The sequence below is a fragment of the Typopeltis vanoorti genome, chromosome 11 (genome assembly GCF_054136105.1).
Source record: "Typopeltis vanoorti isolate ZY-2024b chromosome 11, IOZ_Tvanoo_1.0, whole genome shotgun sequence".
Classification (NCBI taxonomy): Eukaryota; Metazoa; Arthropoda; class Arachnida; order Uropygi; family Thelyphonidae; genus Typopeltis; species Typopeltis vanoorti.
In genome coordinates, this window is record NC_143559.1 from 109818845 (window position 1) to 109842269 (window position 23425).

The 23425-nt window shown below is 34.9% G+C and overlaps 1 protein-coding gene across 2 annotated transcripts in view; it reads right to left on the bottom strand.

Annotated features, from left to right (window-relative positions):
- LOC150101928 (rab5 GDP/GTP exchange factor-like) overlaps window positions 1-23425 on the bottom strand; it is a 114019-nt gene that overhangs the window by 41209 nt on the left and 49385 nt on the right. For both annotated transcript variants that reach the window (XM_090400191.1, XM_090400192.1), the window contains exons 4-5: window positions 13860-14090; window positions 508-735 (exon numbers count right to left, since the gene is read on the bottom strand). In XM_090400191.1, the coding sequence (XP_090256317.1) occupies window positions 508-735; window positions 13860-14090 (459 nt within the window). The remainder of the gene's footprint in view (window positions 1-507; window positions 736-13859; window positions 14091-23425) is intronic.

The following is a 23425-nucleotide window of genomic DNA, read 5'->3' on the forward strand; positions in this document are numbered from 1 at the left end:
TACGTGACACCTCCAGGGAGTCCAAAGACTCATCAAGGGAGGGCACCTACTCTACAACTATCTCTACCACTCACAACGAACTGCAACTATTATCATCATCTACACCAACACCATCTGCCGTCCACCACCACTAGTATTTTTACAGACAATCACAAACATCCATGTCCACCGCGGGATTCAAACCTGCAGCCTTTTGGCTGGAGAGCGGATACGCTAACCACTCAGTCAACTAGGCTGGCAATATAAATAATTATAACAATATAAATAATAAAATAATTATAAAACGAATCATTAATTTTATTTGATCATTAAAGTCAAGTAATTTGAATAAAGACATCCATTCTATATTTTCACAGTTTATGAAAAATTCTTGTTACTCGATTCAGTAATTTGATTTGTGTCTGTTTTTGGTATTAATTATCCTCTTTCATTAGCATTATGAAATGCTTAACAAAAAACAATTTAGGAGTCATAAGGAATGACTGATGAAAGAAATAATATAAATACCTGTTATTGCCTTATCTATAAGATCCCTGACTTCAGGATGCTTGTCATTAATTTCAGTATCAAGATGCTGACATGTTATCCAATTTAAGCTACGTATCCTATTTTGAATGGCTAAATCTTTCTCTTCATCCTCAGATGACACCAGTCCAAAAAGTGTCTTATAAAACTTAATCATTAAGTATTTTTCTATGAAATCCATGAGCTTCTCAATTTGTTCTGGGGTGAGTCCTAAAATTGAGAAACGATTAAGAAACTAAATTCCTATTATATACAATTATGAAACTGACCTGCAGGATATTAGCATAAACTTTTTTTGTTTACATTAATCAATCTCATACACAAAAAGTTGATATAGCACATTTAATATACCTTAGCTGGGTGTAAAATGTGCTATACCACATTTACTGGTCATATGTCACAAGCCAGTTTATTATTACCAGAGCATATTAGTTTTATAACTATACAAATGAATTGGTGTTTTATGAAGGGTAAAAAAGTGTGAATTTGTCTATAATAATAATAATAACACATAATTATTATTATATAACAAATAATAAGCATATTTTCCCTAGTCGTAGGAAATACTAACTAGACCTCTAGGTGATATTTCATCACCCAATAAAACATCACACCCTTCTTAGTGCATGAAATGGCAATGCATTTTTCTTCTCTGGAGTAGAGTTTCTGGTTCTAGCTCCCCCACCATTTCTTCCTAAATGAAGTATAAATGAGGATCTCTTAGTTCACACTCTCCACAGCAGAAATATTTAACTAGGGAACCAACTAAGGAGCCTCCTCTATTTGAGGGTACAGCAATAAAGCAGTTTCCACAGGTTGGACTGCTAGATAGTACAAGGAACTGAACCAGTTGGTAACTGGTTAGGGAAACTTCCCGATCAACTGGAAAAGAATTCTGCTACTACTTATACTTTGCCAGGTTTTGCCCAGAGGAAGTCCGAGAAGCTTGCAAGGGGCACTGTCTGTGGGGAAATGGTGACCGAGTCCCTCACCCCTGCTCTATAAATTTTCCTATTATTTTACCCACTACCATGATAAACAGCATAAAAAATTCCAGTCACTTACTGAAAAAAAAGCTCACAAAATACCCAAAATATTCAAAAAAATAAAAATAAAATAAAATAAATAAAAAATCCAACAACATATCAAAATTCAATGTAATAAAAAAAAGTATACGCTGATTTCATTAAGATCTGAGGTTTCAACATTAATATCAATGATGTGCACTGCCACCTACAGATATGTATGAACTGGATATGTTACTTATCACTGAACCACAACTCACCTCCTATGCAACAACATCTCACTTCTACTTTCCTCACTACATCCTCTACAAGGTCTTTTGTAAAAAAAAGGCAGGACATGCCCACTTGTCAGATCTGAATATCCCATGCTTAAGTTTATCAAACTGGGAATCCCCTTTATATGATCTATTTTGGCTTCAGGTATCCTTACCTTCCTTTATTGCATTTGGTGCCTCTACCATTGTCCTAACTCTGATAACTTCACTGGCCTATTTGACTAAAGACGATTTCACAGTTGGGGTAATTAGTCAATCACATATAGTCCCATTACCCCAAATGTGAAATAGTCTTTCTAGGCGATTTCAACATCCACAATCCAGACTGGCTTCCCTTCTCCAACTTTACAGACTAAGTTGGAAGAGAAGTGCAACTGTTTACTATCAATAATGATTTAATACAAATTGTTCACCAACCCAAGAGAATTCTTGATAATCCTCATCATTCTCCCACAACATGCTGAACCACTTTTAACCAGTTCTCCTTCCAAATATATTGCAGATGTTAGTTTTCCTTTTGGCAAGTTTGACAACAATCTTGTCTATGTTTCATTTTCTACGCTTTGTCCTTCTCAACCTCGCATCCTGTGGTGACAACTGTGATGACCTCCAGGATTTCCATGGCTCGTTTCCATGGTGTGATTACTGAGTCTATTCTTCTGATCCTAGCTACAAATCTGATCTAATATTAGAAATCATTCTTCCTGAGATAAGAACTTTTATTCCCAATTCCACTCAAAATCCTTGACCCTTATCCAAACTATGAAATAGCTCATATCAAAAACTCCAGCCTTTCAATCAGGTTATACTACAGCTCACAACTGAAGAAATAAATCATCAACAAATCTAAAGCTGACTTTATAACTGCCAAATGCACTAAGCTTGCATTGGCAAGAAATCAGTTGCGGTAATTGGGTGAGGCCCAACTATCATTTGAACGAAGACATTTGAACTTAGTGCATTTGGCTTTTACAAAGGACTTCTGTCCTTCCACATTTCCATCTCTGTCTCTCTCTCTCTCTCCCTCCCTCAAATCCTGATGATATAATGGTAACATTTAAAGATAAAGTACTCTTCGCATAACTTTTTTTTACCCCCATTTAACTCTCGTATAGACAAAACCAGCAAAGCTGCTACCACTATTCCATGAACTATTCACAGTATGCCTTCTCCGAAATTTCACCAGAAGGACATTAGAAAATATTAGTAGCATTGATACCAACAAGTCTCCTGGTCCTGATGGTATTCCTCTAGTTATATTAAAAATTTGTGCTTTAGATCTTACATCCATATTACTATACCATCTTTTCAAGCTGTCATACTCATTTGGCATCTATCCTACAGCAAGTTTTTATCCGTTTTATTCCCAAAAATAGGAGATAAGTTAACCATCAAGCTATTACCCTACTGCTCTAACTTCTCAAAAATAATGGAAAAGGTCATCAACAGCTACTTGGAGACTCACCATATTGATCAATCATTCTGATCCACAGCAGATCTAGCCACACTCTTGGACCAAATCCATGGAAAAGTTGAGAGAAACTCAAGTGCACTCCTGATATCTAAGCTTAGGTGTTGACGGTTATTCATAACTTATTTTTCATGGTATTAACAACACCACACAATTTTATCAAAGAGATGTTTTATTAACTTATATTTCACTGATTTTCAACTCGGCATCATCAAAGCACAACACACTTGTACACACGACAGTGAGTGAGTGAAACAACATACAGATAACCCTCGTATAACGTGGATGTTAGCTTAAATAGAAATGCCGCGTTATATAAATCATGTTATACAAGACTTAGATCACATAGAAAAAGTAGGGTTAGGTTCCGAAATTTTTTTTTTTTTTTTTTTTAATTATATAAACAACAATGACATATCCAACAAAAACAATATTTTTATTTAATTCAGGTAATTCATGTAAGTTAAGAAAACAAACTATGAGACAAATACGTAGTAAAAAATTATAAAAATTCCAAATTGCACATAATGCGTAAATGTATTAGACACAATAAAATAAAGTGCATATTTTAATGGTCATCACATAACATTTCGCAGATGTTCTTTAAGTGGCCGGAGGTTGTCACCACTTGAAATCTCTTGGACATCATTTGTATAATTCTTATTGCATACTTCGGCTGGTTTAGTCATCAAGAAGTCAGTAATAAGACTTTGCTTTCCACTATGCTGCAATTTTTTTTTAATAAGTTCATAATATGGTGCTAAACAAATTATCCAATTGTCTCGTGAATTTTCCGAGCGCTCCATTGAGGGATCATTATCCGTAAAATAACTTCCTAACTTTCTTGCCAAGTCCAGTCCTTCTGCTAATTTCTTTAAACTGAATTCTTTAACTGATTCACCACAATCAGAATCTTTGGCAGAACTTTCCCTGCCATTTGGTTCGACGCCATCTATTAATCGTACCAGTTCCTCATTTAAATCTATTTCTCCATCAATTAATTCACTAATTTCGTTTTCAACCATATCGCAAAAGCTCTCTCCACCAAAAATGTGTGCGACGTTTATAATATGACATAGCTCAGCATCCACTGGAGGTACGAAATTTTGTTCCAGAACGGCTTCAGGCGATATTTTTTCCAGCAAGCATTCAGCATAGAGGGTTGTAATTCCTTAATGGACAGAGAAATAGTTTTTACACAATTCAATATTGAAAACTCTTTCCACGCTTGAGGCAGTATCATGTTTGGATTAGATTCCATTTTTTCCAAATGTTCGCCAAATATAATGACTTAAATGTTGATATTATTCCTTGGTCAAGTGGTTGAATAAGTGAAGTAGTATTAGGCGGAAAAAAAGTTATTTTAATATTCGGATGGCTTAAATTTGTTGGGTGGCCTGGTGCGTTATCTAAAATTAGTAGAATTTTGAAGTCCATATTATTTTTCTTTGTGTAACTTTCTACATCGGGTACAAAACACTTGAAAACCCAATTTTCAAACATACTAGCTGTAACCCATGCCTTTTTGTTGGCCCGCCAATAAACAGGTAGCTTGTTGAGCCCTTTCATCGCACGAGGATTTGCGGATCAGTTAATAAACATTGGTTTTGTCATGTAATCCCTGATGCATTACTACAATACAGTAGAGTAATTCTATCTTTGGAAACTTTGAATCCAAGAGCTGATCTTTCATTTTTCAAAATATAGGTGCGTTTTGGCATTTTTTTCCAATATAACCCAGATTCATTTGCATTGAACACCTGGTCTGCACTGTAACCACCTTCTTTAATGATTTTTAAAAGTTCTGCTGGGTATTTCCGGACAGCTTCAACGTCTGCTGATGCTGATTCTCCCTGGATTTTAAGATTATACAAAGAAAATCGCTTTTTAAAGTTTTCGAACTCACCCTTACTGGCACAAAATCCATTCTGAGAGATTTCTTCTGAAGAATCTTGATCAAATTCTTTTAAATGTTTATAAACTTTGAGAACTTTTTGCTTAATAAGGTGTCTATCCAAAGGAATTTTCTTTTGAGTGCAATCTTCTATCCAAATCATTAGAGATTTCTCCATTTTTTTCTATTAGAATATTGCAAGCACGAGCAACGCGCTTTGCACTTACCGTTGACCATGCAATAACACTTTCTGGGATTTTATGTTTATTTTGTTTGATTGTTTGAATTGTTGATTCATTTAAATTCAGAGTCCTTGCAACAACTCCTGGTTTTTCTTCAATTTTCAACTGATCCAAGATTTTAATTTTTTCTTCGAGAGAAATGAATTTCCTCTTCAATGTTGGTTTTTTCCCTTTCGTTGAAGTTTTAGTGGCCATTACAATAAAAATAAACTTTTACATAAGAAAAAGCATTACATATGTATGTAACTCACCAGAAAATAAACTGCTCAGCTTGAGAATAACACACTTATGATTTTAAATGCGCTTTCCTGGCAGAAAACAAAAACAATTTTCAACAATAAACACTTTATACATAAACCCTAGATGGCGAAACTATGGCACTCGTGCCAGAGGTAGCACGTCTGAGAAATTTGCTGGCATGTCAACGATTTACAGGTTATATTCTTTTATACGCTTATAAATTATTCATGTTTTTTTTTTAATTGTTACAATATGTACAAGGTGAATTTTGTTTTACACAAGACAGCAGCTATAAAGACGTGCATATGATTGGTGCAGTATTAACAAAAGATCATGCGATCCAAAGACAAAAGCACCCGACAAGTGTCGAGTTGAAATGCAAATTCTCTTCAATCGAATTCTATAACATCTGAAACTGTCATAACAAACATTCACTATTAGTTTTAACACATTCACAACAGGGAATTATCATTTATCGTTCCGATGGAACTTCTCATTACTGACTGGCTCAACTCACACAAACATTTCAACCCTTGGTTGTATGGCTTCTTGGCAGGCAAACTCGCACATTCATTATATGGCATTTTTGAATTCTTGGTAGTCTTTTATTTTAAGTTAGCCTTTGTGATCTGTCATAATGACTTCGAGAATTTCAAATGCAATAAAACAAACACTTATTTCATAATTAAAAAATTGGACAATAGTTTTTAGTTAGATACTGTGTTTCAGTGCAACATATGATTTTTCTTAAGTCTATACAGCATAGTTTCTGTGAGAGGGGACATGTGATTTATTAGCTAGTGCCGTTTTTATTCCATCTGTCTCTAATTGCACTATTTGTTGAGAATGACACAGACTGCAAAAGCCTCTGTACAGTACCTTATACAGTGATACAATAAAACCAAATTCGATACTTATAACTACTTGCGTGATACGGGCAGACACAAATTTAATGAAGATAAAATTTGATTTTTAAGTCCTGTGAAAATATGGAAAAAAAAAACGGTTACTAGAAATTGTAGACCATGTTATATCGAAACCGCATTGAACGAAGGATACTACAATTTGTAGACAGCGTTATATGAGGGTTACCTGTAATTGCAAAGGACAAAAGATCTAAAGTCCTATTTTCAGTGCCCTCTAACGGGAAAAAAACTGGCAGACCACGTTTTGGACACTCCTTCACACAGGATTAGATGGAGGAAAACAAATGTGCTATTTAGAAGTCAGTATAGATCTGAAAGATTATTTTTTGAGTCAGCAATGGCTCTGAAGAATTCTCTCAACCTTAACAAATATGGTTGCATTAATTTGCCAAAAATTTGGGAGACTGTTATCCTAAGCAAAACTCCTGCATAGGTGTCCTTGCAATTATATCATTTCACTCACTCACTCACTGTCGTGTGTACAAGTGTGTTGTGCTCTGATGATGCCGAGGTGAAAATCAGTGAAATATAAGTTAATAAAACATCTCATTGATAAAATTGTGTGGTGTTGTTAATACCATAAAAAATAAGTCATGCACTCCTGATATTTCCATGGCATTTGTTCAAGTCTGATGTTGTCACATTCTTACCAAGCTACCATCTTATGGTATTCATGAATGGCCTGTCAGCTTCCTCACCAGTATTCATTGCAGGTCATTGATTCGCCAGATAAAATGGAGTGGGGTGGATTGAGATGGTGCCATATCTCCCCATAAAAGTTGCTCATGGCCGTTGTATCATCATACGAAATAAATAAAATAAATTGCAGGTCATGGTGGATGGTTTCCTTTCATCAGAAATTTCAATCAATGCTGGTGTGTCTCCGAGCTCTGTGCTTCCACCTATACATCCAATCCTATTCACACCTTTGCTGATGACAGAACTTTCCACTCCTCTTTTTCATTTTCTAAACTCTGTGGTTCTCAGGTAATTCATGCTTCAAGATCTTCTTTAAACAACAATGCCTTAAACACTGATCTCCTTGCCATTCTCAAGTGGGGTGAGCATTACATGGTAAATTTTAATGCCACCAAAATGCAATCTTGTCTCATTTCTTAAAACCTCGTGTGTGTGAGGCTGACATATATAAAACTTATACCTGGAATGAAGCATATTAAATCGCATGCAAAATCACATGAAAATAAGCATACCACCTGCTAGCCAATTCATGAAAATGAAAGCTTCTTTTACTATGATAATAGCCATTTATATTAAATGCAACAGAACAAAACAAAGCAAAGCAATTATGTTTTATGCTTAAAACATTAGCCACACTTTCCATATTTTTTGTTATAATAAATCATGTGAATATGAAAGTTATGCCACAAAGTGCATAACTTCTGAACATGTGGGTCGAAATATGGCTTGAAAAAGACCAAGTTAAACTTCCCAAGATTTGTGAAACTAATTCTTAGGCCTCTCACCCAACAGCTTCTATAGTGTGTCTCATTAGGACTTCAGGTTCAAAACCATTAATTTCTTCCACTTATTGTTGTGTTATAATTTTAATACTATATTCCTGGAGATGTTTCAGTGACAGAGACAAAATATTGGCTCGATTAAACCTGCTGTTTAAGCATTTCTCTGTGTTGTATTCATTCCATTAAGTGTAAATCAGCACCTATGCCTAAATATGCATCTGAAATGACCATGTTTAATCTCTTTAATCTCTAAATAGAAAAACATGCTCTAAATCAGGATTCCAAGATTATCCAACCCCTGGCTCACCTAACAGTACTAAGATGCAATGGCTTTCCCACCTTTTATGAATAGGATTATCATAAATATTGGCCTAATTCATTCATAAATTTCATTTCTTAATGAAAGGAAATGAGTTCACCTTGTGTGAATGCACTTTTCCCTTTTTTTCCTCAAATGCAAACTATCCCACAGCACTGATATACTATGTTTTACTACGAAGTGTGGCTATTAAATAATGGGTTGCAATAATGTGGTTTATTATTACAATTGTACAACTTAATTGTTATCCCCTTCAACATACTCCCCTCCTCTATCTATACACCATTGCATATGAATTTTCCATTGTTGGAAGCAGTGCTGCAAGTCATCAGTTGTCATCTGCTTCAGTACCCCTGCCGTTTTCTCCTTTACCTCATCCACTGAGTGAAAATGGGTGCCCTTCAATGCGGATTTCAACTTTGGAAAAAGGTAAAAGTCGAATGGAGCTAAGTCTGGCAAGTAAGGTGGATGGTCCAAAACTGGGACAAGGTACCAAGAGAAAACTATTTAAAATGCTACAGTTGTATGGAGTCAATGGGGCTTTATATCAAACAATACTTGGTCTTTGAGCTGTAAGTCAGCAGTAAGAATTGAAAGAAGTACAGGAGCATGATTTAATGTTAAATCTGGTGTCAGAAAAGGATGTATATTATCCTCTCTGATATTCATTATCTATATGGATCGTATTATGAAGGAAAGTGGTATTAAACCTGATATCAAAATTGGAGATGTTAATCTCAGCTCTTTGCTTTATGCAGATAATGTTATACCTCTAAATAAATCCGACACAAGTCTGCCAGATTCCCGACTAAATTGAATAACTGTTGTAATAGATATGGCATGAAAGTCAGCAAATAACAAGGCAAAGACAATGAAAATAGCAGAAGAAGTGAAAATATGAACTGCATTGTGAAAGGAGAACCTATAGAACAAGTAAAACATTTCAGCTACTTAGGCACAATTTTTAATAAAGATGATAAATTAAATACAAAAATAGACAACAGAATCAACAAAGCTGGTATGGTAGGAAGTCAACTGAATAAATTTATATGGAATAAGAGAGAAATTAGTTCAAAACACTAAATTAGCTGTATACAAGACACTGCTCAAACTAATTTTAACTTATGGATCTGAGAGGTGGGTTAAAAATAAAACACTTGACCAAAGACTAGAGACCACAGATATGAGTGTCCCGAGAAAGATTAGGGGCAGGACCGGCAGAAGCAGGCATGCAGAGCATGTGGGTGCTGCTACGAAGGGGGGAACCACCACCGGGGCACCGTTCATAAGTCATTTTTAAGAAACAAAATTTTTATCATGAAAACAAAAAAATCTTAGAACGATCAATATTAAAATAAATATTGGCCGGATACACCGAATAAAAATTTTAAAAAATTGTATATTGCAGCCTCTTTGATCAGCTGGCTGTTTACAATTTTGCAGCGAGAGCAGGCTAAATGCTTGCCCAAAGAATGTTGTGTCTACTGCAGTCTATCTAAAGTGAAATGGTGAACGGTTTTTATGTGCAGAAACGAATTTTCGTACAAAACATTTGTTGCTAGTTAACTAGTCATGTGGTACGCATCTCAGTAGGCTACTGACAGTAGCACAGTGCAGACTATTATTTCGTCTTTGTGTTGTGTAATAATTTTTTGTGGGTATAAAATAGAAATGGAATCAAAAATTAAAAAAAAGTTATCTGGTGCACAAAATCATAAGCGTCATGCTGCAAAAGGAGCAGATGTTAAGAAACAAACTGAGGCGCTTAATAAATTTGTTAAAATATTCTGATGCAGATTATAACCAACTCGATACATCAGAAATCAGAGTTGAAGAACCGTGTACATCATCCAGTTTTCATGAAAGTACTATTGCAACTATTGAACAAGATAACAAGATGCATGATTTAAGTGAAAAATAGTTAGAAGATTTAGTTGTAGTTGACCATGAAACTAACACATTGTTAGTCTCTGTAAATTTAGAAGATCCAGGTGAATGGGGAAATATTGATGAAAAATTACGAGTTGTTTTAATTGAAATGGGGCCTGTTCAAAAGAAAAAAATAATACATCCCAGAGATACATATGGTCATAAATTTGGCGATACGTATTATAACTGAAAAATGGAAAACGGTGACCTCGTGCTAAGAACATGGCTCATTTATTCCAAAACTTTAAATTCTGTTTTTTGCTTTTGTTGCAAACCTTTTGCACCTACCGAATCAAGTAGTCTTGTAGAAGGCTATAACGATTGGAGAAATGCAAGTACAACTTTGCATATACATGAGACTAGTTTAACTCACATGAAAAATTTCTTAAAATGGAAGGAAGTAGATAAAAATTTAAAAAACAAAACTACTATTGATTGAGAGACTCAATGGAAAAGAAACACTGGACGAATGTTTAGAACGCTTGTTTCTTTTCATTCTCTTACAAACATTGGGCAATCCTTTTAAAGTTCGTAAAAAATTTAACATTGAAACAGCCATCAGATACACGATGGGAAAGTAAAAATTAATGCAATCAGCTCCCTATGCGATATCAATTACGAGAAATTTACGATGCACTTTTTGAAATTTTAAATAATGAAGATTTTAATAAAGAAACTCAGCATGAAGCACAAACATTATGTGCTAAAATAAAGGACTACAAATTTATTTGCTCTCTTATAACTGGGCATGATTTACTAACAGAATAAACCCTGTGAGTAAAATGCTTCAAGACAAAAATATGAACATTACACTTGCTTTAGAATCTATCGAAAACTTAAAAATATTCTTAAAAGAGTATCAATAGATACAAATTTTAAAGAAGTTCTAAAATGGCAAAAGAACTGAGTGAAGAGGTGGACGGAGAACAAGAATTTAAAACTGGTACGGAAGTCCGGCGACGAAAGAAGACACGGCAATTTGACTACAAGCATCATGACGAAATGCCACAATCGGCAGAAGATAAATTTACAGTGAATGTGTTTTATACACTTCTAGATGTTGCAATGTGTTCATTAATAGAACATTTTGAACAACTAAAAACATATTACGATAATTTCAATTTCTTGTATAGATTACTACAAATTAATAGCGAAGATTTACGAAAAAATTATGATGATTTAGAGATTCTCTTGAAGGACGGTGACAATAAAGACATAAATGCAATAGAACTATATGACGAGTTATGTATTTTCCGGGATATTTTTCGGAAGGATAATTTAAATATTCAAAACCCTTTCGATATTCTTAATTTTATTTTGGCCAATAATTTATCTTTCCCTAACTTTTCAATTGCTTTAAGAATACTATTAACCTTACCTGTTAGTATAGCGAGCGGTGTACGTTCCTTTTCCAAGTTGAAATTGATTAAAAGAAGGTTTTAATTTAAAACCTACTTAAGAACAAGTATGTCACAAAAAAGGCTTGTTAGTTTGGTGTTAATAGCTATTGAAAATGATATATGTGTGGAATTAGATGTTATGCAATCAATATGAATATGCAATCAAAAACCCTAAAATTTTAATTTAAAAAAATGTCAAGTATATTTATGTAATTTAATTTATTTTCTGTTATTCTGTAAAGATGTTACTTTTTGAATACTTATATTAAATGTTCTAATTATTTCTGAATTCTTTTCTTATTTTCTCATCTATCTTGAGCTTCTTTTATTTTCTTAAAAGATAGTTCCACTTATAAAAATTATTAAAAATTTTTTACAAGTTACTTAGAATTTAGTAACTTGTAAAATGCAAGAATTTTTTAAACTTTAGTTCAAATAAATTTTAACGTTAATTAAAATTCATTTTAATTTTGTTAGCGATTTGGGTTGGTGAGAGGGCTATAATCCCTGTATCATTATATTCAACGATTAAAGTGAGGTGGCTTTATCAAAATTTGCTTTAACTTTTGAGAATTTTTTGAATATTCGGGTTTTTAACGATTATCCTGCTTAGTCAACACCCGCGGTTCGTTACATTCAGCGAACCAACGTGTGGCAGGTCTGTCAAAATTTATTTAAGAAATTTCAAATAATTAAAATTTTTATTATCGTAAAAGAACCACACAAGTCCTGATCGTTACAGGGGCACTTAGATAGACATTGCATGCGGGCAGCAAAGACCCTAGCACCGGTTCTGATTAGGGGCATGAACAGATGGCATCAATATATCATATTAAAAATGAGGATATTAGGAAAGAACTTTTTTGACATTGTTTGCATCCAGGAATGTGTTAGTAGAGCTAATCTCAGGTGGTATGGTCACTTAAACAGAATGGGAGAGAAAAGATTAGCAAAACAAGTGTTGTCTACCAGGTTGGTAGGAAAAAGACCCAGAAGAAGACCAAGATATAGATGGATTGATACAGTAAGTGTCAGTAAGTCAGTCTCTTAGAAGACAGAAATATAAGATCTGATAATGTTGGAGTCTTGAAAAGAACAGACTGATTTGGAGGAAAATTGTCGATAGGAAGTTAGTGGTAACGCAAGTTTTTCATGTAGTACTATCATATCCTGTACACCCCTTGAGGATGCATGTCAGGAATTTGATGATGATGATGATGAATGAGTTATGTAATTGTATTACATAACTCATTGTAGTTGAATTACAACTCATGTTTTGAATGCTGTTAACCAGTCTTCTTTTCCTAATGATGTCCTTCTAAAAAAAAAATAAAAAAGATAAAGAGAGAAAATAATACAATATAAAACACTGACGATATTAAACTTGGCAAATGTAGAATGAAAATTAGCAAGAAAAATTGCATTTTCAAAGGTGAAGCTATAGAATGAGTAAAATATATGTAGTTATTCATAAATTTTAGTACAGATGGCAAATAAAAATATGGAAATAGATACCAGAATAAGTAATGGTAGTATGATTGGGAGCCAATTAAAATTTTAATGCAATCTAAGAGAAATTATCCACAACAACTGATTAGCAGTATATCAGATGATGTTCAAATCAATTCTGATCTATGGATCTGAAATAAAACAGTTGAGAATAATAGCAAAATTAGGGATGTGAACAGATAGTTTCAGTAAGAGCATCACATGAAAACTGAAATATCAAAAAAGATCCTGACTTTATTAATATTGGTTACATAAATACAGTAGATGAAAAATTATCACAAAAATCAGAAAATTAAGAGCAAATTAAATGAAAACTCAACAGGAAATGCATAATAAAATATTATGTTAGACTATTCTAAGTGGTATACCACTTTGAACTCACAAAACTGATCATGGTTCATACAGTAATAGCAATTATATGGCAAAGGCTAATTTATAAAAGGTACGGTAGGCAGGCAGCACTCTTTTACCTGCACTTATTTTGAAACTTTGTGAAATAAAAGAGCATTCTAGGAGATATAAGCTACAAATCATTCTGTATAAAGTTCTAATACATTATGTTTGTTACAAAAGATTATGAAAAAATTAAAAAAAAATGCAAGAGACAGTTTAATATTATTTACCATGATACAATGGATGAGTTTCAAACCTCTTATTTATAGCTTGATAGTAATCTTGCATTAATTCTGAAAGGTCATCTATTGATTTTTCATTGTATTTCCTAATTTTTTGGACCATTCCTTGGATCTGTTTGTGAACATCACATACAGAACTCTCTGGAAGTGCTTTCAAAAAATCAGGCAATTCTTTTTCAACTTGCTGAATCTCAATATACTGGTGTTGAGAAGTGCTTTCTAAAAAAAAAAATAAATAAATAAATAAAATAAATATCAGAGATTTAAAAACACAAAAATAAATTAAACAAGATAAAATCTAATTGAAGATCTCTAAGTGCAATTAACCATAATTCTTAATTTAAGATTTTGTTTTTTAAATCCTTAACCAGTATCTAATAAAATCTAATTTTATTGTAACTGAAATTCTATTAAATCCCTATTCCCCAGAATATATCAATATAAATATATTCTGGGGAATAGGAATAAGAATATAAATCAACACACAAATTTAATAGAATAAGGGATATATGAGGGTGGTCTGAAAAGTTCTTGGCCTAACAATGGAAACACAAATTTATAATTTCAAAATTATTTTTATTTTTCAACATAATCTCTGACTAATACATTTATCCCAGTGATGCTCCAGCGCCATTATCTCATCCCTGTAGTAGTAGTTTTCAGTACGATCTGCAAAATACCCCTCTATAGATGCAATCACCTCTTGATTCGAAGAAAAATGCTGACCAGCAAGCAAGAGTTTTAGTTTTGGGAAGAGATAGAAGTCAGAGGGATGTAAATCTGGGGAACAGGATGGATGTTCCAACAATTCATAGTGCAGATCCATTAATTTTCCTAATAAACACCACTGTGGGCAGGTACATTGTCCTGATGAAAGATGATTTTTTTCTTCTGCAAACCGGGTCTTTTCTCACAAATTTTTTCATGTAGTCTGGTTAAAATGATTAAAAGATTGAAATAATATTCCCCAGTTATCGTTTTTCCCTTTTCAAGATAATTAATAAACAAAATGCCTTTAGCATCCCAAAACACCGATGCCGTGACCAACTGGCTTCTGTCCACTGTTTTGACTGCTGTTGGGATTCTTGTGTGTAATGGTGAATCCAAGTCTCATCCATAGTAATAAATCAACACACAAAATCAGTTTAATTCTTGTAAAAATGCTCCTAGCACTGTTCAGAGATTTTCATGCACATGCATTTTTGATCTGCTGTGAGTGAGCACACACTGCACACATCTTGTGCAAAGTTTTTTCATTTGCAATTCTTCATGCAAAATATATCCTACTGTTCTTTTGAAATGTCTATAGTATCAGCAATTTCACGCAATTTGACTCGCCAGTAATCCAATGTCATATTGTGTGCTCAATGATTTCTGGTATGTTACACTTTTTAGACGTCCTTCATGTGGATCATCTCAAAGGCTGGTAGGGCCACGTTTAAAGTCGGCAGCCTATTTCTTAATTGTCAAAAACGAAGGAGAACAGTACCTATAAACTTTTATTAACTTCAAATGAATTTCTTTTAACATTAAACCATTTTTTACAAAGAATTTCATAACCCCACGATATTCAACTTTTATCCATTTCAATGGATACAAATATCACTTATGCTTCAGAGAGCTGTATAAAACAAACTATTTGATAGAATGAAAGAGAAGGACCTACAAGGAAAAGTAGGTCCTTGTTGGGGATCTAAATAGCAGAGTAGGAAATGATTGTCAGATATACAAAAATATTTTGGAAAAATTTGGAGAAAAGAGCAAAGCTAATAATAATGGCAAATACCTGTTGGATTTCTGCTCAGGACATAGACTGGTTATTACTAACACCATGTTCCAAAGTAAAAATGTGCTCAAATTCACATGGAGAGAAGAGGCAAGGAATAAGAAAAGTCTCATTGACTATGTTATTGTTGATAGTGATGTTTTCTCCCTGGTGCAGAACACCAGAGTGTATAGAGGATTTGAAATTGGAAGTGATCGCTATTTAGTCTGAGCAGAATAAAATTGAATTTCATATTGAAAAGAATAACATGTAAGAAAATTTTAAAGAGAATAAAAGTTGAGCAACTCTCAGATGAGAACTGTAGACTAAAATACACAACGATTATTGAAGAAAAAATGAAAGTTTGAGAACAGCAACCAAACCTTGGAAATTCAGTGGCAAGCCTTGAAGAAAACACTGATTGATTCAGCCAGAGAGGCATGTGGTGAGGTTGTCTGCAAGGATAAAAAAAATAAGAACTCCATGGTGGACACAGGAAGTTAAAGAGGCATTGAAGGAAAAGAAGAAAGCATATCAAAAGTTCCTGGCAAATAAGTCAGCTTGTGCTCTGAGAGAATACAGAGCCACTGTGTAAAACTAGCTAAACAAAAGTCATGGGAGGACTTTGGCAAGAACATAGAAAATAAATACCAAGAAAGTGGTAAGATATTCTGGAGGTTGTTGAAGAAGCTTAGAAATGGAGGAAAGATTGCTGTAAAAGGAATTAGATATGATAAAGGTGACATGAAAACGGGAGAAAAAGATATCCTTGAAGTATGGAGTAATTACTTTGAAAAATTGCTAAATGAAACAAGCAGTGATAGCACAGTGATAAAAAACACTACACAGCATACAGTCAGGAATACATAACCATACTTGAAGTAGAAAATGCCATCAAAGGCTTGAAATGTGGAAAGGCAGCAGGAGTAGATGTTATTCGACCAGACATGCTGAAGTATGGTGGTATAAAAGTCTTACAGTGGCTGCACTGCATAATTCAGAAAGCCTGGACAGAGGGACGAATTCCTGTGATTGATGATTGGAGTAAAGCTCTCATAGTACTCATATATAAAAAAGGAAATAAAACTGAATGTGAGAATTACAGAGGTATTTCCTTAGTGAGTGTTCCTGGCAAGATTTATGCAAGTATACTTGAGAAACGGTTGAGAAGAATTTTGGAAGAAAAGCATGGTGAAGAACAAGCTGGATGCAGGCCAAATAGAGACTGCCAGGATCAGATCTTCACTTTACGACAAATAGTTGAGAAAGCATGGGAATATAACAAAGATCAATATTTAAGTTTTGTCGATCTGGAAAAGGCATATGACAAGGTGCCGAGAAAGAAGCTATTCAATAAGCTACAGTTATATGGTGTCAATGGGGCATTATATCAAACAATACTTAATCTTTATTTGAGTTGTAAGTCAGCAGTAAGAATTGAAGGAAGTACAGGAAGATGGTTTAATGTTAAATCTGGTGTCAAACAAGGATGTACATTATCACCTCTGTTATTCATTATCTATATGGATCACATTATGAAGGAAAGTAGTATTAAAAAACATGATATCAAAATTTAGATGTTAATGTCAGCTCTTTTCTTTATGTGGACAATGTTATACTTCTAAATAAATCTGCTACGAGTCTTCGCGATTCCCTGACTAAATTAAATAACTGTTGTAATAGATATGGTATGAAGGTCAGCAATAAAAAGACAAAGACAATGAAAATAGGCAGAATCATTGAAAATGTCAACTGTGTTATGAATAGAGAACCTGTGGAACAAGTAAAACATTTAGTGAAGATGGTAAATTAAATATGGAAATAGACAACAGAATCAACAAAGCTGGTATGGTAGGCAGTCAATTGAATAAATTCATATGGAATATGAGAAAAATTAGTCCAAACACTAAATTAGCTGTATACAAGACAGTGTCCAAACTAGTTTTAACTTAAAGGATCTGAGAGCTGGGTCAGAAGTAAAACACTTGACCAAAGACTAGAGACTGCAGATATGAGAGTCCTGAGAAAGATTAGAGGCATAAACAGATGGCATCAATGGTAATATCATATTAAAAACGAGGATATTAGGAAAGAACTTGACATTGTCAGCATCCAGGAATGCGTTAGCAGGACTAATCTAAGGTGGTATGGTTACTTAAACAGAATGGGCGAGGAAAGATTAGCAAAACAAGTATTCTCTGCCAGGTTGACAGGAAAACGACCCAGAGGAAGAACAAGATATAGGTGGATTGATACAATAAAAACTGCCTATGAAGAGAGAAATATAAGATCTGATAATGTTGGAGTCTTGACAGGTAACAGACTGATTTGGTGGAAAAAATGGTAGATAGGAAGTTAGTAATGATGTAAATTTTTCATGTAGTGCTATCATATCCTGTACATCCCTTGAGGGTACATGGCAGGAATTTATGATGAAGTTTGTTTTAAAGCTTTATTCATTTAATTTTATTGAAAAGTAACAATTTTTTTTTTTTTTTTTACATTTTGTCATCAGAATTATCGTCACTTATTCAGCAACATTTGCGAACTGGTGCGAAATCATTTTCATCACCAGAAGAGATAGTCAACGCATCAGATCTGTATTGCAAAGGCAGACATACAGTTTGGATGTCATGATATCCAGACATACAGTTCTCCAGCTCACGTTGGAATTTAAAGGCTCGTTCAGGATTTGTGTCATCAACAAGAAAATGATTTTCCAATTTATTGCACAATTCAAGACCTTCTCGAATTATATTTGCAGTGAGGGGGACAGGTTTTTCTTCCGCTTCACTATCGTTTTATGGATCTTCGACGATATCTAAAGTTAACTGATATCCAATAATATCGTCACTTAAGGAATTATCTACAAGCAATTCATCTAGATCATTCTGGCTAAATGTATCAAAACCTTCTCCACCAATTTCCTGTGCCAAAGTAATGATTTCAGCTGATAATGTAGATGTTTGCATGGTTGCAACACATCCAGGTCATGCTGCTTTCCAGCAGGCAAAGTTTGTGGTCTTATTTCAGCGATAACAGATGTAATATGATTTAAGCAGTCCAAAATAGAAATTTTTTTCAAATGTCATTTACTGTTAATGATTCATTTTCTAGTTTATCCAATATAAATTGAAAAGTGTGCTAATATTTTTTAAAAGTAGCAATTATGCTTTGATCTAATGGCTGAATAATGCTTGTATTGGGTGGAAAAAACACTACCTGCACATTTGGATGCTAAAAATGCGGATGACTTGCTACATTATGGACAATTAATAAAACTTTAAAATCGAGAGCTTTTTGCTTCATATATGTTTCCACTTCTGGTACAAAGCAATTATTGAACCATTCAGTAAATACAGCAGTTGTTATCCAGGCCTTTGTATTAGCTATCCAATGTACAGGTAGCTGTTTTAGATCTTTGCCTTTTAGAGCACGTGGTCTTAGAGATCGATTTACTAGGAGAGGTTTCAACATTCGATTTCCTGATGCATTGCTACAAAGTAACAATATTACTCGATATTTGCTTGCTTTAAACCCACTTGCTTTTTTCTCAGACTTTACGATGTAAGTTCGACTAGGCATTAAACACTTGATCGGGACAATATCCGCCTTCTTCAATAATTTTGGCTAACTTCTCTTGAAAATTTTTGGCTGCTCCTTCATCTGCTGCTGCAACCTCGCCTGTAATCTTCACTCATTCCTTTTTAAAAACCCGGTTAACCATCCTTTGCTAGCCAAAAATTGTTTATCAGCCTGGGAAGCGAAAGTAGACAGCTCCAATTGCTTCATCTGTTCATAAAACCGAAAAGCTTTTTGTTTAATTAAATAACCACTTATAGGAATTCTTCCTTGAGTTAATTCTTCAATCCAAATTACGAGCGCTTGTTCAGTTTTTTTCTAATAAAGCATCTCGAGTACGATGATAATGTGGCACTTAGTTTTGTGCCAGAAATGACAGAGTTTCTTATTGCGACTGCATTCTTTTTAATTGCTCTTATAGTAGATTTGCCTAAATTAAAATGTTTACTAATCGCCATAGATTCCTCTCCTTTTGCAAAGCAATCTAAAATTGCGATTTTCAAAGAAATTGCTTTAATTTGGTGCTTTTTTTCCCCCATTGGGCCAAATTAAATCTTTAAAATAAAACTTAGCAAAATTTAGACTTTCGATAATGAAAAGACAAACACTTACCCACATGCAAAATTAAACTTCACGGACACTCACTGCTTACATGTTACTCATGTTAAGCCAGAATGTGCTGCAACACGCTGTTCATTATTTACAACGGTACATAATGTTTTGAAGTTATGCGGTGCATAACTTCAAATCCGCATAAAAAGAGACCTGAGTGTGCATATATATATACGAGGTGGTATATATATATATATGCACACTCAGTTTCAAAAAGTTTCGAGACTAGCTCTGTTTACGAGAAATTACTTTATTTATCTATGTTAACACACTATCACCTTCAAAATAGTCCCCTTGCATATCAATACAGTGCTCCCAGCGTTCTTGCCACTTCTGGAATGTGTCCTGGAAGTCTTTTTTTTGAAGCATGTCAAGCATCCTACGCGATTCGTGCTGGATCTCCGCAATGGTGTCAAAACGGTGACCTTTAAGCTGGATCTTCATCTTCGGGAAGAGGGCAAAGTCTGCAGGAGCCAAATCTGGCGAGTAGGGTGGGTGTGGAAGTGAGATCATGTTGTTTCTGGCGAGAAACTCACGTGTGAGGAGAGCTCGGTGACAGGGTGCATTGTCATCATGGAGCATCCAATTTTTCGCGCACCACAAATCCGGTCGCTTTCGCCAAATGTCCTCCCTCAGATGCCTTAAAACCTGACAGTAGAACTCACTATTGATGGTCTGGTCCCTGAGGACGAATTCTCAATGCACAATGCCGCAAATGTCCAAAAAGACTATGAGCATACACTTGGTTGAGCCGTGGACCTGCCTAGTCTCTTTTTCAGTCGTGGAGATGATGGGCTCTTCCACTGTGAAGACTGCTGCTTTGTCTCAGGGTTGTACACCCAAGTTTTGTCACTGGTAATGATCCTTGACATGAAAGATGGGTCATTCACAGCACGCTGACGGAGTTCTTGGCAGACTTCGATGTGGTGTTCCTTCTGCTCCTGGGTCAGCAGCCTGAGGACGAACTTGGCAGCAACATGCCACATGTTCAAATCACACCTGAGGATTGCCCGGACTGTTCCATATGACACACCAACAATGGCAGCAATGTTGTGGAGTGTTCTCCGACGATCCTCATGCACAAGTTGCCGAATGGTTTCTACATTTTTTTTGGGGTTCATTGAGTTCATTGAAGATCTTCCTGATCTCTCAGTCGTCTTCCAGTGGTGTTCTTCCACTCTTGAAGCACACTACTCAAAACACCTCGAACGACTCATTGCAGCATCGCTGTTAACTGGCCGAATCATGTCTAACATCTCTGTAGCAGATTTGCCCAGTTTCGTGCAGAATTTCATGTTTGCTCTTTGTTCTAACTTGCTGTCCATGATGAAATTGCTGATGTGGTAATGCAGGTGGTCAGAATAGCATGAGTTGCACAGCTCCCGATGTACACAGGACGATGTCTTTTGGCACACTGACTTATGAAGGTAGGTGCTCCCTGTGACTGTGCGTGCAGCCTTGTGCTGTCATCTGTTGGCATGTTACAAACCTAGCCTCGAAACTTTCTGATACCACCTAGTGTGTGTGTATATGTATGTATATATATATATATATATCCATCCATATGCCACACATATCATGCAAAATTAATTCATGATAGTGACAGTGCAAAAAATATTTAAATAGATAAATTCAATGGACCACCAATGAGCTTGTGATGCACAACATATAGCCTCTCTAGCCAAGACAACCCTACTTTCCTATGGTATGACTGGTTTCCACAAACATACTTTCTCTAGTCAGAGAAAATGCTAACCAGATTCCTCATTGACACATGACTGACTTATTGAAAGTGTTTATATTTGGTTATATTATCAATTAAAGAAGCCAAGAAATTATATCCTTGGTTTAATCCATTATCCAAGTGTAAGCAAAGTTTGTGGGTGAAGTAACTTCACGACTGGGCAACTTGTATATGCAGGCTAATGACTTCACATCAGTTGCCATAGTATCCCATACTGCAAAGCACATATTCTTACAGACATGTATAATACTATGCATTATGGCTCTGATTCCCAGTGATAAGACCTCAAATAAAGGTCAAAACTGGTCTGGGTAGTGACCCTTCCAATAATCAGTTGATTGTCCTTTATTTTAATTTATATTAATCTTTGGTTAACCGGATAGCTTAAATCATAAATTTAAGCTATCTGGTTAACCAAAGGTAAGCAGTTATACATCTTTATAGAAGCATACTTTTATTATTATTATTATTATTATTATTATTATTATTATATTTGTTAGTGTTTTGCTTTTGAAGTTTTTGTTGTTTGACAACTGGAGCTGTTAGTAAATGTAGCTGCAATCTTGCATTCTGGGTTTCCATCAGGAGTAAGATGTCTGGTTTGGGAGACTGCAAGTGAGGATGAATGTCATTTACGTTTGTGTTAATGCAGGATGTTAGTAAAATAGATGTGAAAGTGAGTTTTTAGTAAGAAGATTCTGGCTTGGTTTGTATATTGAGATTGGCTGTGATATGACTTGTTGGGATTAGTATATGAGGGAGAGTCATCTTTGTCACAGTATCACTGTAACTGTTTGTAAGAGTCTTCATAAGTGGGGATGTGCAGTGAAAGAAGATATTCTTGGACAGAAGATACTCTTCTCTATATATCATTCATACAGAGAAGAACCAGTCTCTGTGCCATGACAGTGTCCACCCCCCCCACCACCACTCAGACTCCCTCTCCAGGTGTGACCTGGCAGAGTACGTGGCCGCAGGGATTGTGTGGACAGGAAGCCTTCTGATCTAATTCACTAACTGGCAGCCAGCCTATGGCACCACCGTTTTAACTGATTATGCACTCAAAATGGAGTTTATGGATCTCTAAGTATGTGGCATGACCTTGAAGGGTATCACTCACATTGCACAGAGAAGAAGAGGGGAAGGAACAGAGGGACATCACTATCATGAAGAATGGGATGGATTATTTTTTTTTTTTTTTTTTTTTTTTTTTTTTTTTTTTTTTTTTGTTATGATAAAAGACAAACGCTGTTTGTTTAATCTGTAGTGCTAGTGTTGAGTTACCAAAGAAAGGAAACCCTTTTCTTTTCTTTGGTAAGTGGCGCCTGGAACAACACTTTAAATCAGTATGTGGTAACTATGAAATTAACTATCCACTAAATAGATCACAGAGAAGATGATCTCGTGTAAAAATGAGTGGACACCACTGCCCTAAGGGAGTAGGTGAGACTGTTTTAGTCCTATCCTACTTTTGGAGACTGAAGGGAAGACTGGCCCAAGAACGTCACTAATTATAAATGGCATCCAGTGAAGAGAGGCAGACAAGTGCCATCATCTTGTAGTCCCTAACGTAGTATATTAATGCCTGAAATAGTGCAGGTTCTGCAGTCGATTTTCTTGAGTTTATGGGATGAAAAAAAAAAAAAAAAAAAAACTCATGTCAGAGATGAACTAACCCAGGGAACCAGTCAAAGAAAGGTTTAGAAAAAGTTTTCTTCTAATGAGCAACTAGAATCAGGTGGCCTACTGAAATGGATGCAAATACCATTTTTTATTTTTTTCATTTTGAATCACATGACTATACTTGGCCTAGTTTGCTAGGACTTTAACAGTGTTGTTTTCTATTCACTC